The sequence below is a fragment of the Mustela nigripes genome, chromosome 15, assembly GCF_022355385.1.
Source record: "Mustela nigripes isolate SB6536 chromosome 15, MUSNIG.SB6536, whole genome shotgun sequence".
Lineage (NCBI taxonomy): Eukaryota > Metazoa > Chordata > Mammalia > Carnivora > Mustelidae > Mustela > Mustela nigripes.
In genome coordinates, this window is record NC_081571.1 from 71,885,958 (window position 1) to 71,898,771 (window position 12,814).

The 12,814-nt window shown below is 41.9% G+C and overlaps 1 protein-coding gene across 8 annotated transcripts in view; it reads left to right on the forward strand.

Moving 5' to 3' along the window:
- MBNL2 (muscleblind like splicing regulator 2) overlaps positions 1-12,814 on the forward strand; it is a 155,123-nt gene that overhangs the window by 115,572 nt on the left and 26,737 nt on the right. For 4 of the 8 annotated variants that reach the window (XM_059377941.1, XM_059377942.1, XM_059377945.1 and 1 more), the window contains exons 6-7: positions 6,182-6,235; positions 6,902-7,055. In XM_059377941.1, coding sequence (XP_059233924.1) covers positions 6,182-6,235; positions 6,902-7,055 — 208 coding nt within the window. The remainder of the gene's footprint in view (positions 1-6,181; positions 6,236-6,901; positions 7,056-12,814) is intronic. The other 4 variants (XM_059377944.1, XM_059377946.1, XM_059377948.1 and 1 more) reach the window with 1 other exon arrangement.

The window sequence follows — 12,814 nt, forward strand, 5'->3', positions numbered from 1 at the left end:
GCCGCCGCCTGGAGCCCCCGGGAAGCGGGGCCCGGGCCGCCCCGGCGAGGGAAGGGTGGCTGAGCCCTGCCGCGGAGCGCAGCGGCCAGCAACAGGTGACCCGCAGTGACTGGCTCAGCCCGCTCCTGTTTCCCCCGCTTTCCTTCAAACTTTCTCCCCCTAAACGAAATTGTGTGCAGAACATCAAGTCTGCAAACAGAGGAAAACGGAGCTCTACCGACTGGTGCTTTAAAAAGGGGGCGGGGGCGGCGGGGGGGGGGGCTGTAACCCAGCCCCGCCTCCTGAGTCACTGTACTGTCCCTTGGAAACCAGCTGCCACCGCCTCCTGCCCTCCGCTTCCCTCCCGTTCCTCCTCTGCCTCCTCCGTGTTTTCCTCCTGCTGCTCCTCCTCCATTGCCTCCTCCTCGTCTTCCTCCTCATCTCTGGGGAATCTGTTACAGCCCCAGAGCCTCAGCCCTACCCAAGCCCTTTGGGATTTGAATTCCAATTTTAAAATATCCTCAGGTGTTTTGTATACACGTTAACAGTGGACAAGCACCTGCCTAGAACCCTGGTTCTCAAACTTGGCTGTATTCTGGAATTACCTGAAGGGTCTTGAGAGGTTCCAATATGGGCCCCTTCGCCCAGAGTTGCTTATTTTACTGGTCTGGGTGTGGCCTGGGCAGTGGCCTTTTCTGAAAACGCTCCTGGGATTCCAGTGTGCGGCACAGTTTGCGAGCCATCCCTCTAGGTGGTAGGAATTGCTCATTAGCTTTAGTTGAGATCGCTGGCTTATCAGAAGCCTATTATACTATTGGATAGACACTGTGCATTCATTCATTCATTCATTCATTCAAAACATGTGATGAGAGCTAACATGCATTGGACCCTTGCTGGGGAGCATCCAGAAATTAAGCAGATTTTCTTGCCCTTGAGGAGCTTGGAGTTGAGTAAGTGAGAGTAACAGTGCTCCTCGGTGATGATGGAAATGCACGATGGGGTCCAGCGGGGACCCAGTGGGCAGTCCTTCCTTAGAAGAAACAGATAGGACTTCAGAGATGAAAGATATACTTTAAAACACGATCTTCTAACTGCAATACAGAGGAATCCTCCCTCTTTTGTTGTAGTTAAAAGAGCAGTTGGCAAAACTGATTATAATTGAGAATAGAGCTGGGGGTGGGGGCTGTGGAGGTGGAACTGGAACACATAGTAAGTTCTGGGTTGCAGATCCGGTATTGAGAATACAAAGGAGTAAATCTTTTACTTAATGCTGATGAGAAAGGAACACTTCAAGCAAGCAAGGAAGGTCTTTTGTTTATTTCTCTAATATGGACTCTGTCTTACCATCCTGTTAGTGAAGACCTCATCGTATAAGAAATAAAACTTTCCGCTGTAATCATTATTTTAGGATTGTTAGGCACATTTTTTTCCACTGCGCTGACATTATAAATCATAACTAGGTACCAAGGGTATGTCCCCAGGGCTAGTCAGGACTCCAGCTGCAAGAGACAAAAACCCAACTGAAGTAGCTTAAATTAAAAAGTTAGATTTCATGTGGTGCTCTCCAAAGGGAAGTCGAATAGAGATTAGCGGCACCTGATCCAGAAACTGGAAAATCAGTAGATCTCTCACTCGCTTTTTTTTTTACTCTTTTCTGCTTCCCTTGGCATATCAGCTCTGTCTTCAATGCAACAGTGACCATGGGTCTAGACTCCTGTGGGGACACATTCTTCTGTTTTCTGACAGGAGAGGAAAATAGCATCTTCTACAGCAGTTCTAATGAGAAAAAACAAACAAACGGACAACTAAAGAGCAGTTAAAGATTATTCTGAAAAAAAAGAAAAGATTATTCTGGTGGCTGTCTTCATGGTTAGAAAAATATCATGCCATGATTGGCTCAGTCTGGTTCACAATAGCCAGCGCTGGTCACTGGGGTAGGAGATGAGATTCTGAGGGTATAAAAAAAAATTAGTTCCTATACCTCAAATACCTGTTGCCACAACAAACCGCTGGTACTAATCGTGACCGGAGAACTGAGCCCTGATTTTCTCTGCGCCTTGATTGTATCTGCTGGTTTATGAGAAGCACCCAGAGGAACATCCACGATCAGTATACACTTCAGTCACCAAAGGAACAGAGCAGCCCATAAAGGTCAGTGGTGGGTGACGGGGAGAAGAGAAGAAATGACCATTGACCCCAACATGTCATTCCTCGACCTGATATATTCAAAGACCCAGCCTGTACCCCTCTGCGCGCCCTGCCCAGCGCTCTTCCACACACTGGCACATCATACTCGTCAAGGGGCGCGGAGGTTACTGCCGTGGATGTCAGGATATTTAGTTACCATAGTTCCCGGGACTGTCATACTGTGCCCAAATTTGGAGTTCTGATATTTCAGGGGATCTTCCAACATCCTCAGAGACAACCCAAAGGAATATAGTTTCAGGACAAAAGCCAGCTTCTTTCTGACAGTGACATGAAAATTACTGAATCTGTCATGTCTTTTTAGTTGAAGCAAGAGGCTCATTTGAACCAGCCTCAATGCAGCTGGATAAAGTCGAAGTATTCCTGCTCCAGCGGCAAGATTACTCAATACACTGAAAAAACCCTCTTATTTCCTTATTTAAAAGAACAAATGGGAGTGATGATTGCCGTCAGAAGATATTAGTATTCCATTCACCTGGGCTCCATCTCCCAACACAAAGAATTTCTGTAATGCAGTTTGTATTATTGTCCAGGGATTTCCCCTTCTTTTGATTAATTGGACCCTGAAAACGCACTTAAAGCTTTGATTCCAGAAAAGGAGACATTTATTTCCTTTGGAGCCCGATTCTTTCACAATACATCTTAAAACCTGAGCATCATCCTCACCAGATTTTTTTTTTAATGTGAAAATAAGCCAGACAGAGCTTCTCTTTGGTAATTTTCACACAAAGGGTATCTGATCTTCAAGCAAGCAGTCTTTCTTCACACACTCCAAATGGGGCTACACAGATTCCTATTTTGTAAAAGGAAACAGGACCAGCTGCCATCAGCTAGAGAAATTTCAACTGTCCAAGAAAACATATAAAGGACTTTTGAATTCCATCCTATGTGTCCACATCCCTTTCTTCCGCATCAAAATGGCAGCTCTGATCACTGTCGTTAGGGTTTTCTGACTTCTTCAGATTTGGTCTTTGCCCCTAATGCCCAGCATGGGCCCTTGATTGGCACGCCTTGACTGGCAATTGGATTGTCCTTTGACTCAGAGAAAGGAAAACCTGGCTGCTTGTACATAAAACTTCAGAGGGTGCAGAGAGGGCAGGGCATCCAAAATGTTGGTGAGGCCAGCAAAAATGGATGTCCTGTGACTGACACAGAGTAGAGGCTCAACTAAAGAGAACCACTTTCTCTGCTTAGGTACTTACGAAAGCTCCCAAGACCCACCAGGCTCGGTGATTTTCGAGTCTAGTCTGAGCCTGAGGACCTTTCAGTGTAGCCAAATAGCTATGCCAAAGATATCCGCTAGATCAGAATGTCTGTGTACTACAAAACCATATTTTTTTAATCATTTTTTAAAAGATTTTATTTGTTTACTTGACAGACAGATCGCAAGTAGGCAAGAGAGGAGAGAGAAGGAAGCAGGCTCCCTGCCGAGCAGAGAGCCCGGTGTGGGATGTGATTCCGGGACCCTGAGATCATGACCTGAGCCGAAGGCAGAGACTTAACCCACTGAGCCACTCAGGCGCCCCAAAACCATATTATAATGCGATTATTAATCCACCCAGATTTTTTGAAAAATACACTCTACACATGTGCTTTAAAGCATGAGGTGTGCAAGATACTGACAGGTATATTCAACCCTCCAGAACCTTAGCGTTTCCTTGAAAAGACCCGACATATGCATCTAGTAAAGATAACCCACGCTATGCAGTGGGAGAAAAGGAGAAGCTGTTGCCGTCCAGCTCAGCTGAAAGCTCTCAGTTTTTTCACATTTCTAGATTATTCTAATTTCTGTGGACATTAAGTTTCATCAACCTAAGATCAGGGGAAAAAAAAAGAATATTAACCTTCCAGGTGATTATCCTAGGGAGAAATATTTAATATTTCTTTTCCTACTCAGAGACTTCATTAAGTGATGCGTTGTTAAGTTGAAATTTTGTTCATAAATACCAGCCTTTGGAGACATACTCGGTCTTCCAGTTAGCCCAGCAGACAAAATCAACCCAACAGCAGCTTTGGCTCTCAAACTCCCCAGAACTGGAAAAGAGAAGAGAACTCAGTTCTAGAAGGTTGAGGCCAAAATGATTCCGGGCTGGTGTGCTCAGAGCACTCTGGGAGAACAGGCTGCCCAGTCTTATATAGTTAGCACAGATTAATTTAAGCTTAAAGAATTGCATTCTTTAGCAATCTAAAAACTCTAGAGCAACCAAAGATTTTAAATGAACATGGGGTCATGGGAGTCACGTAATGGAGAACTTCTATCTGAAGAACGACTGTCCAGTACAAATAAGCTTTCTTATTGTGGAGCTCTCTGGGTTTTAGAAATGTTGTGACCCTACTTTCAGAACACTGATTTTATATGGCCTCTCTTAAGATGCTTCCAAAACTTGTCTCTGTTGGCTGTTCTAAATCTCTTCTCTGCCTTCAATCCTTGCCCTACCCACTTTATTTCTATCCACCCTGCCCCCCATCTTTAACTTACCTCCTGTCAGCTCTGTACTTTTGATCCTGAATCATCGAATGATGATGAAAAGCCCTTGATTTGCAAAGGAAAATGTCATTGTTTCCCATTCTGAGAGTTTAGTACTGTCCCACTTTATGTCAGATGCTGTAGTTCCAACTCAGAACCTTAGAATATCACAATTTGTATTGATTACACAAACCTTAGGGATTTACCTATTGTGCTACACATAGAAAAGGGGTATTTCATTTTTTATTTGCATTGGAGCTATTCCTTTGATTTTTTTTTTTTTTCACAGAATTCCATCATAGAGTTTTTCCATCTTTTACAGCAATTATCAAGGATTAGGAAAATTGTTTCATTGTGGTGAAGATTCAATCAATCTTTGTTATTATTTCAGCTGTTTAAATGAGACTATCTGCCCCAAAGTATGTTATAAAAATATTATTTTCCATCTAGTATTTCAAGCAGTTCTTTTCTACATTTTTATTTTATTATTATTATTATTTTTTTTTTTTTTTAGCTATTTGCTATTTTTAGCTGTTGTTCTAGCTGAGAGTTCCACTTCTCATTAACTGGGTTGGTCACTGATTATAACTCAAAGTACACACAGAATTATTAAGTATAAATGATTCTGATAACCGAGAACACAAAATACCTTTTTCAATGGTATTTTCTTAATGTAATCCGGTAAGTTGATTGAGATAAATTGAATTACAATTTCAAATGTAGTAGAAAACAGAATGGATGATAAGTTAGTCGGTAGAAATAGTACAATGGATCGAGAATGGGAAATTTGAGAAACTTACTATTCAAATTCAAAACCCAAGTTTGGAACCTGCTCCCTCATTGCCAGATTCATGCTAGCAGACTGAAGAGAAGAATTGAGACAATTATCCACACGATTCAGACAAAAAATTAAGATCCAAACCCAAACAGTTTTGCCTCAATAATCTTGTGTTTGAATATTTTTTTGCCTGAATTTCTTGTCTCAGTTTGCCACTTCATTTTGTTAGGCTAGGTCTTCCTTAAAAATTATTTTTACAGAATTTGAAAAAAATATCTTTTATTTTTGACTTGGATCTTATACTTAGTGCATTCATTACTTTACATTCGAAAACTAACTTATCAGAAGTTCTTCAGTCCTATGGCCCTCGAAAGTTTTGCATTTTTTTCTGAAGCAATATAAAAAATGCTTATGGTGTGTATGCAAGCTGCTGTTTTAATTAACTTTCCTGAATTTCAAACATCTATATTTTACTCTCTTATATGCTTTTAACTAAGGTATAGTAGATGCATTTTTGCTTCGATACTAATTTAAGGTGTAATATTCATTTCTTTAGAGAACATTTTTGTTGTTGTGCATGCCTAGTGTTTTGTACGTTGTATATTGCATTCAGAATATTTTTTTCCTTCTCACCTATCCACAATGCAATGCCGTTCCCATGATGCACCTCTGCTTGCTGTTTACCTGTATGTTAATTCGCTTGAATCCCATTGGCCCACTGCCATCATGTGCTCGCTGCCTGTTATTAAAAGACTCAGTCGACTGCCAAAGCAATGAAGCGACCTCTCGAAGCATCTGTAGACCTGGTACTTTGACCTTTCACCTTTCGCTTTGCATGTAGCTTTTCAGAGAACCATCTGAGATTTGTATTTCTTGTAAAATTGGTTGCAGACAATCATTATTATTGATTAATGGAGAAAATTCAATCAGGTGTTTAGCCATCTCATTTCCATATGTAATATGTGAAATAAATTAATCCTAACAAATTTTAATACCTTTTCCAAAAGAGTGAAGCAAATTTATATTACTTGCCTCGGAAAATGTTCCTTATAGTTCTTATTAACCTCTAAATCCAAGCAATTGCTGTTTAGTTACCGAAGAGAATAGGTATTAATGATAACACAAATGCTTCTCCCCCCATCCCTTAGAGTAGTTTAACTCATTTTAAAAGCTGAAAACATTTTTAAATTTTTTTTCCCTTTATTTATTTATTTATTTTGTTGGTGTTGCTTGATAGTTTTTCTTTTCCTTAGTTGAGATGCCACCGTTTTGGGTTACAGAAATCATGCTTTCGCTCTCCAATAACGAATCCTCACTCACCCGACATTGCCGCTGTTTAAATTAAGGTGCATGGCACAGGCATCTCCTTAGCTGTCATTTTGAAAAAGAATGTCGTAGTTGATGATCTCTGCGGACCCTGGAGGTGTGGTTACTTTGAGTTATACATGTCTTATCCCATTCTCTGCCTCTAGGCCTTTCCTCCTGGTGCTCTTCATCCCTTACCAAAGAGACAAGCACTTGAAAAAAGCAACGGTGCCAGCACGGTCTTCAACCCCAGCGTCTTGCACTACCAGCAGGCTCTCACCAGTGCGCAGCTGCAGCAGCACGCGGCGTTTATCCCGACAGGTGCGTGCCCCGACAGTTCCAAGTCCGTGTCCGTGTGCCCTTCTGGTCATGTGCTTCCTTCTCATTCCTTTAAGCTGTTCGGTGGCATCTAGTTTGCTTGGAAAGGTACAGTCAGTACAGCCTGAGACTCGTCATTGTCCTAAGCTATCGAGCTAGTTGTACTGTGCTCGGAATGCGAGCGAAAGGCTGCTCGGCTCCTACAGCCAAGTATTTTGTAGAGTCCAGTGACAGGCCGAACCCGTGAGAGGCAGGGAACAGGGAGGCCTTTTGGTTTCTCGCATTTACACATGCTGTGTAAAATCGTTTATGTCAACGAGACTTTTTCTGTGTGACCATTGAGATTTGTCTTTAACCCTGAATGACCTAAAAATAGTAATTGCAGTAAGTACTAACCTGTTTTTTTTTTTTCTATTCCTGTTCCGAGCACTAAAAGAAAAAAAAAGACAAGGCTATTCAAATTAAAGCAGTCCTCTATTCATATTTGACATTCATCCTCTCTCTTTCGCCATCCTTCTCAACTTCACCAAGCGCACAAGTAGATAGAGCTCGTATCCTCGGTTTCTAAGCCAATGCCTGATAACAGTAACTGCTAAGGTCCATTAACTGCATCATTCCACTAAGAGATGAATTCTGTTAATCACAGAATCTTGAAGCTTAGAGGATTCTTCATGATCTCCTCAGGCAGGCGATTGTTTTACAGATGACAAAACTGAGGCCCCCTAAGTGGGAGGTGACTTCCCAAGGTGGCACAAAGAGCCGGCACCTAGTGTCCCTGTGACCAGTCCAGCCAACGTCCCATGACATGGCACTACCCAGCTTCCACACGTGGCATCACAGAGTCCTCCGTAGAGCTTGGCAGACTTATAAACCAGCAGATAGAAGTGAAGAAACAAAGGCATAATGCATGGTAACCCTCCCCCATTTTTCACCCACCTCCCCGACCACAGACCTACGTACACCATCTAACACAGAGTCACCTTAAATGGATCATGGTTTTGACTTCCTTGGTCTGCGTGAGAAGCAGGACAATAGTCTCAAAATAAATAAAATTTCCTAGTATTCAAAAAATAAAGAACCAGAGAATGATTTGGGCTTTTGTGAGGAGACTGTCCATTCAGTTCTTAGTTTTGAAGTCCAAATTGTCACCCCTTGAGAGTGACTCGAAGGTAAATACAGATGAACAACAATTTTATCACAAAGAGCTTGTTGGTCCTAATCCACGTGGTTGGAATTTTCAGGTCTATTATCCTTCTCTTTAAATCCTGTAGCCTATTAGGAATTAATATAGGAGGGAGTAGAAGAAATTTTTCTGTGGTGTTTTTTGTATAAAAACTATACTTTGAAAACAGTGATCAACCTATTAATGATATTTATTATAGTAAACATATAAGTCATGTAAGCAAATTGTTCTTAGTGTTTAGTTCTCATATTTCACTTCTGCTCTTCTCTTAAGGAGACTTACAGACCTGTAGGGTGAGTCTCTTTGTCAGTGCTTAACTGGGCTTCCCTCCTGGTGGATTACAGCCTTAGCCAGTGACATTTCAGAGCAGGTTTATAGCACCGCAGGACTTGTACTTGTAATCCACTGGATGTAACATGTTTGTAAAATAATTTATAGTGGGTTAACTTACCTCGAGGTCTTCTATGATTTCCTTGAGTGTCTTACTTCATAAATCTCATCACTAGATATCTTAGGAGAAAAGAATGTGGGAGGAATGTACCGAGGGGTTAAGCATCAATGGACAAATGTGTTTCTGGAGATTGGGTAGCAGTTTCACTACCATTTCCTGGCAATGCCTTTGAAACCTCGGACCTAAGTTGTGTGAAAGTCTGAAGGCCTCTAACTCATTTTTAACACTTCAGTCCAATAATGACAGCTCTGTTAAATCACTGTAGGAATCCTCATTTAAAAAATCTTTCACCTGGAAACCGTTTAAAGACTTCCAAAGCAAGAATGGATAAACATCCCTTATGCAATGACCTGATTATTATTGATGAAATGATTGCATCTAGGACCGGGAGGCTGTATGGGCTGCTGTGGTTGTGCACTTCTGCCCCCTGGTGGATCCTTTAAAAAACTGTCCCAGTTTGTCCGGCAGCCCAGGGTTGTGTGGACTTTGGGAGCCCAAAAGTGGGTTCTAGCCTATTTCATTCCATGAATTATAAGTGTTTCCATCTGTAACATGATATCAGTATCATAGTGAACAGCTACATGGCTATCGTGCTTTGAAACGGTATTTCAGCTTCTAAGAAGTTTTCCCATGTTTTTCTTAAATGATGAAAGAGAAAACAATTTAATCAAAAAGAAATTAGCATAATCGTTCCCCCATTTAAATCCCCAACAGAAATCTCAGTGTTTGTTTTGGCTATAGTTTTATTTTGGGCTTTCTTACTCATAAACCACATTTCAACTCAATTTTAAAACAGTAATGACTATAATCATTCATTGTTAATCACCGTTGTCTTAAATCTCTGCAAATTAAGTAACGATGTTCAAAAATCATTTTTGCAATTTGGTAGAAGATGGGCCCATTATTTTTAAACGGACAGGTTTTGATTTTTCTGTAAGTACTTTCTGTCAACAATGATCATATATATGAAACATGGAACATCTTACATACTCCTGGAGGTTACCCTTTTCTGAAAGGCCATTCATAGTGAAAATCTGGGGGTTGTTTTTTTTAAGATCCCTAATTTTTCCTTCTTCTTTTTTTTTTTTTTTTTTTTTTTTTGCACTGAGGTATAATTAGTATATCACATTGAATTCGTTGCAGGTGTATGACATAAGGGGTCAGTATTTGCAGACCGTGGGACGTGAGCCTCACAGTCAGTCCACCTGCCGTCTCTTCCACACAGTGGAGTTTTGCCATCATACGGTATATGATATCATATATGACATACGTATATCGTATGTCATATACGATATCATACATTGACACCATGTGAATTTGGATTTTAGGAATTCAGCCTCCGGGATGTGGAGATAGGAATATAAAACACTCTTCAAAATATGGGATTCTTCTCCAAAACCATGCTTATATAATTATCACCTTGGCTGATGCCCTAGCACGTTGGTAGTGGGTGAGACTTTTCCTTGTCTCCTTTTTTGATAGGGATTATTTTAATCCAGGAGTTAATACTTTCTCTTCGCTGCATTAGGCCAGTGGCAGAAACCACACACACTCACAAAAACAGCAGGGTAATAATTCTCGGCATTTCTCTGACAGGTTTATCATGTTACTGTAAGTGTTCTTATAGGCATTGTCTCGTTATTCTTCAAGATAGTTCTGCCAGTGGCGGGCATGACTATTTGCATTTTGCAGACGGGAAAACTGAGGCCGTGTGTCTGTGCTGCAGGGTGAATACATAATGCGTGGAAATATGCAAAGAATCCTGACTCACAGACTCAAGAGTTGAAATATTTGTGCAACCGCAGCAGAGAACAGTTGAGAAGTTTCTGTGGATAGAATTAGTGCCTTAATGGAATGCTTCAGCTGCTCAGAACAGAAAGACCCACTGAGTCCCTCTTTGATTTATTTCATTAGCTTGCATGCACAGCATAAGTAAAACAAGGAAAAGCGCTAGTATTATTATTGCCTAATGATCCGAAATCATAAGGTTACATAAGGTTTTCTATCACACACCTTGGTGAAAGATTTGTCCGTGTTTGGTGGAAACTGAACGTGTACAATGATAGCAAAATTTATGCCCCCCCTTAATTGGGCAATCAGTTCCTGAACACAGAGAAAGTTCTGACTTCCAGACCCAGTAATGAGAATACAAAGGAGTTCAGAACTAGGAAAAACCAATACAGTGCTGAGCGTCAAGGGCCCCTTGGGCCACTTGCAAAGCTATTTGAGAGTGCAGAGAAAAGCAGAGTTTTCAGGCCGTCAGCAGGTGCAGTGGGTGATAGGGACAAGGGAAATTGAGAAAGAAGCGACTGTTCGAAGGAGAAGAAATTTGCTTAGGACTTGGAAAGGAAGATTTTTAGCAGTGGCAGAAAAGCATCCCAGGCCGGCGGGGGAGAGCCTAGGTTGGGCAGAACGTATTTGAGGGATTGCAAGCTGTTCATGTTAGCTGCAGAGCGAAGTCCTGAAGGAGTAGGAAGAGGGTGCAGAGCAGAAAAGACAGGGAGCAGAATCTGACACTGAGTCAGAAAGCCATGCACAGCCAAAGCTATGCATTTCTAATATTTTTATCACTTTCAGACCACGGTGGGTGAGGGGCTCATCACATGAATTTGGTCAAGCATTTCAACCACATCCTGAACTGAAGCTAAAGTCACTTGTTCAGTCCCAGGTCAGCGTGGCTACAGAGGCTGGTGGTGGTGGTTTGCAACCCTGGGACATTCACAGCCATGACACAGGAAAGAACCGCGCCCCCCCCCCACCACTGGAATGCAAGAGAATAGCAGAATTTGTATAGGGATGACTTTGAACCCAGCCACGGTTTTCTTTAAAATGAAGTCACTGACGAGGTAGGCGCTTTCATACATTTTAGGAACCAAGTGCTCCCATTACACTCACTGATGACTAAGGACCCTCACTCAACCGATTGATCCCCTGTCAATCTGGGCCCCGGAAACCTAGACCGACATGAGTCCTGCCCTCCCAGAGTTGACAGGAGAGGAAGAGAGATGTCCAATAAATGTCAGTATAAATATATAACTTAAATGCTTTATAAGGCCAACGACTGGAAGAGTAGAGTTCAGTAAGCTTGAAAATAATAAACTGATATAAATGGCAGATGGAGATAGGTAAAAGAACAATGGAATGGTTTTTCTAAAGAATTGATACGTACCTTGAGACCAGGAAGATGAAAAGAGTGAGACGAAGATTATTCCAGGCACAGGGGACAGCTTGTGGGAAGCCCAAAAGTAGGACAAAAGTGTGATGTGTTCAGTTCAAAGAAATGAAAGGCTAATCTGCCTGGGTCACGGTGCCCGCCCTCAGAGAAGCGTTTGGAATGGAGCTGGGGAGATAGTCAGAGAGTGAACCATAGGGGGTCTTTATCCTAAACGCAATGAAAAAGCAGTGAATCATTTCCAGCAGAGACCTGTATTTAGAAAGGTGAAGAGTGGAGCAGAGTAGGCAGGGGACAGAAAAGCGAGCAGGAAGACCAGTTCGGACATCATGACATGGCCCAGCCTAGAGATAATGGCGATCAGGACCTGAAGAGTGGCAGTGGAGATGTACAGACAGACCAATATAAGATTCATTTTAGAAAGAGGATTGCTTTGGCTTATTGGTGAGCCGGAGCAGAGAACTTCAAGAGGGAAGGTAGATGCATAAATTTGGAAGCTTTGAGCTTATAGATAGTATTTAAATGCTGGATTGAATGATAGGCCCAGAAAAAGCACAGAGTAGATGAAAAGGAACCAGAACTGAGTCCTGAAAAGCTCTAGCATGTAAGATGTAGAGTGTGTGTGTGTGTCTGTGCATGTGGGAGGGGAGAACGGGGTGGGGTGCTATTAGAAATCCAAGGGGAAAGTGTGGTTTATTATGGAGGGAGTGGCCAAGTGCTAAATGTTAGCAAATTCGCATTAGATGAAGATGGAAGAGATCCTACTGACTGCAGAAAGAGGGAGTTCTTGAGGACATTAGCAGTTGGAGGAGAGATCTGAATATGGAAGTCAACTTGGAGAAGGTTGAAGAGCATGTGGATCAAGGAAGTGAAAATTTATGAGCAGGCAACTGTCCAGAAGTTTGTTTATGAAGATTAGAAAGATAGGGCTGGAGAAAGAGAAGGATTTTGAGGAG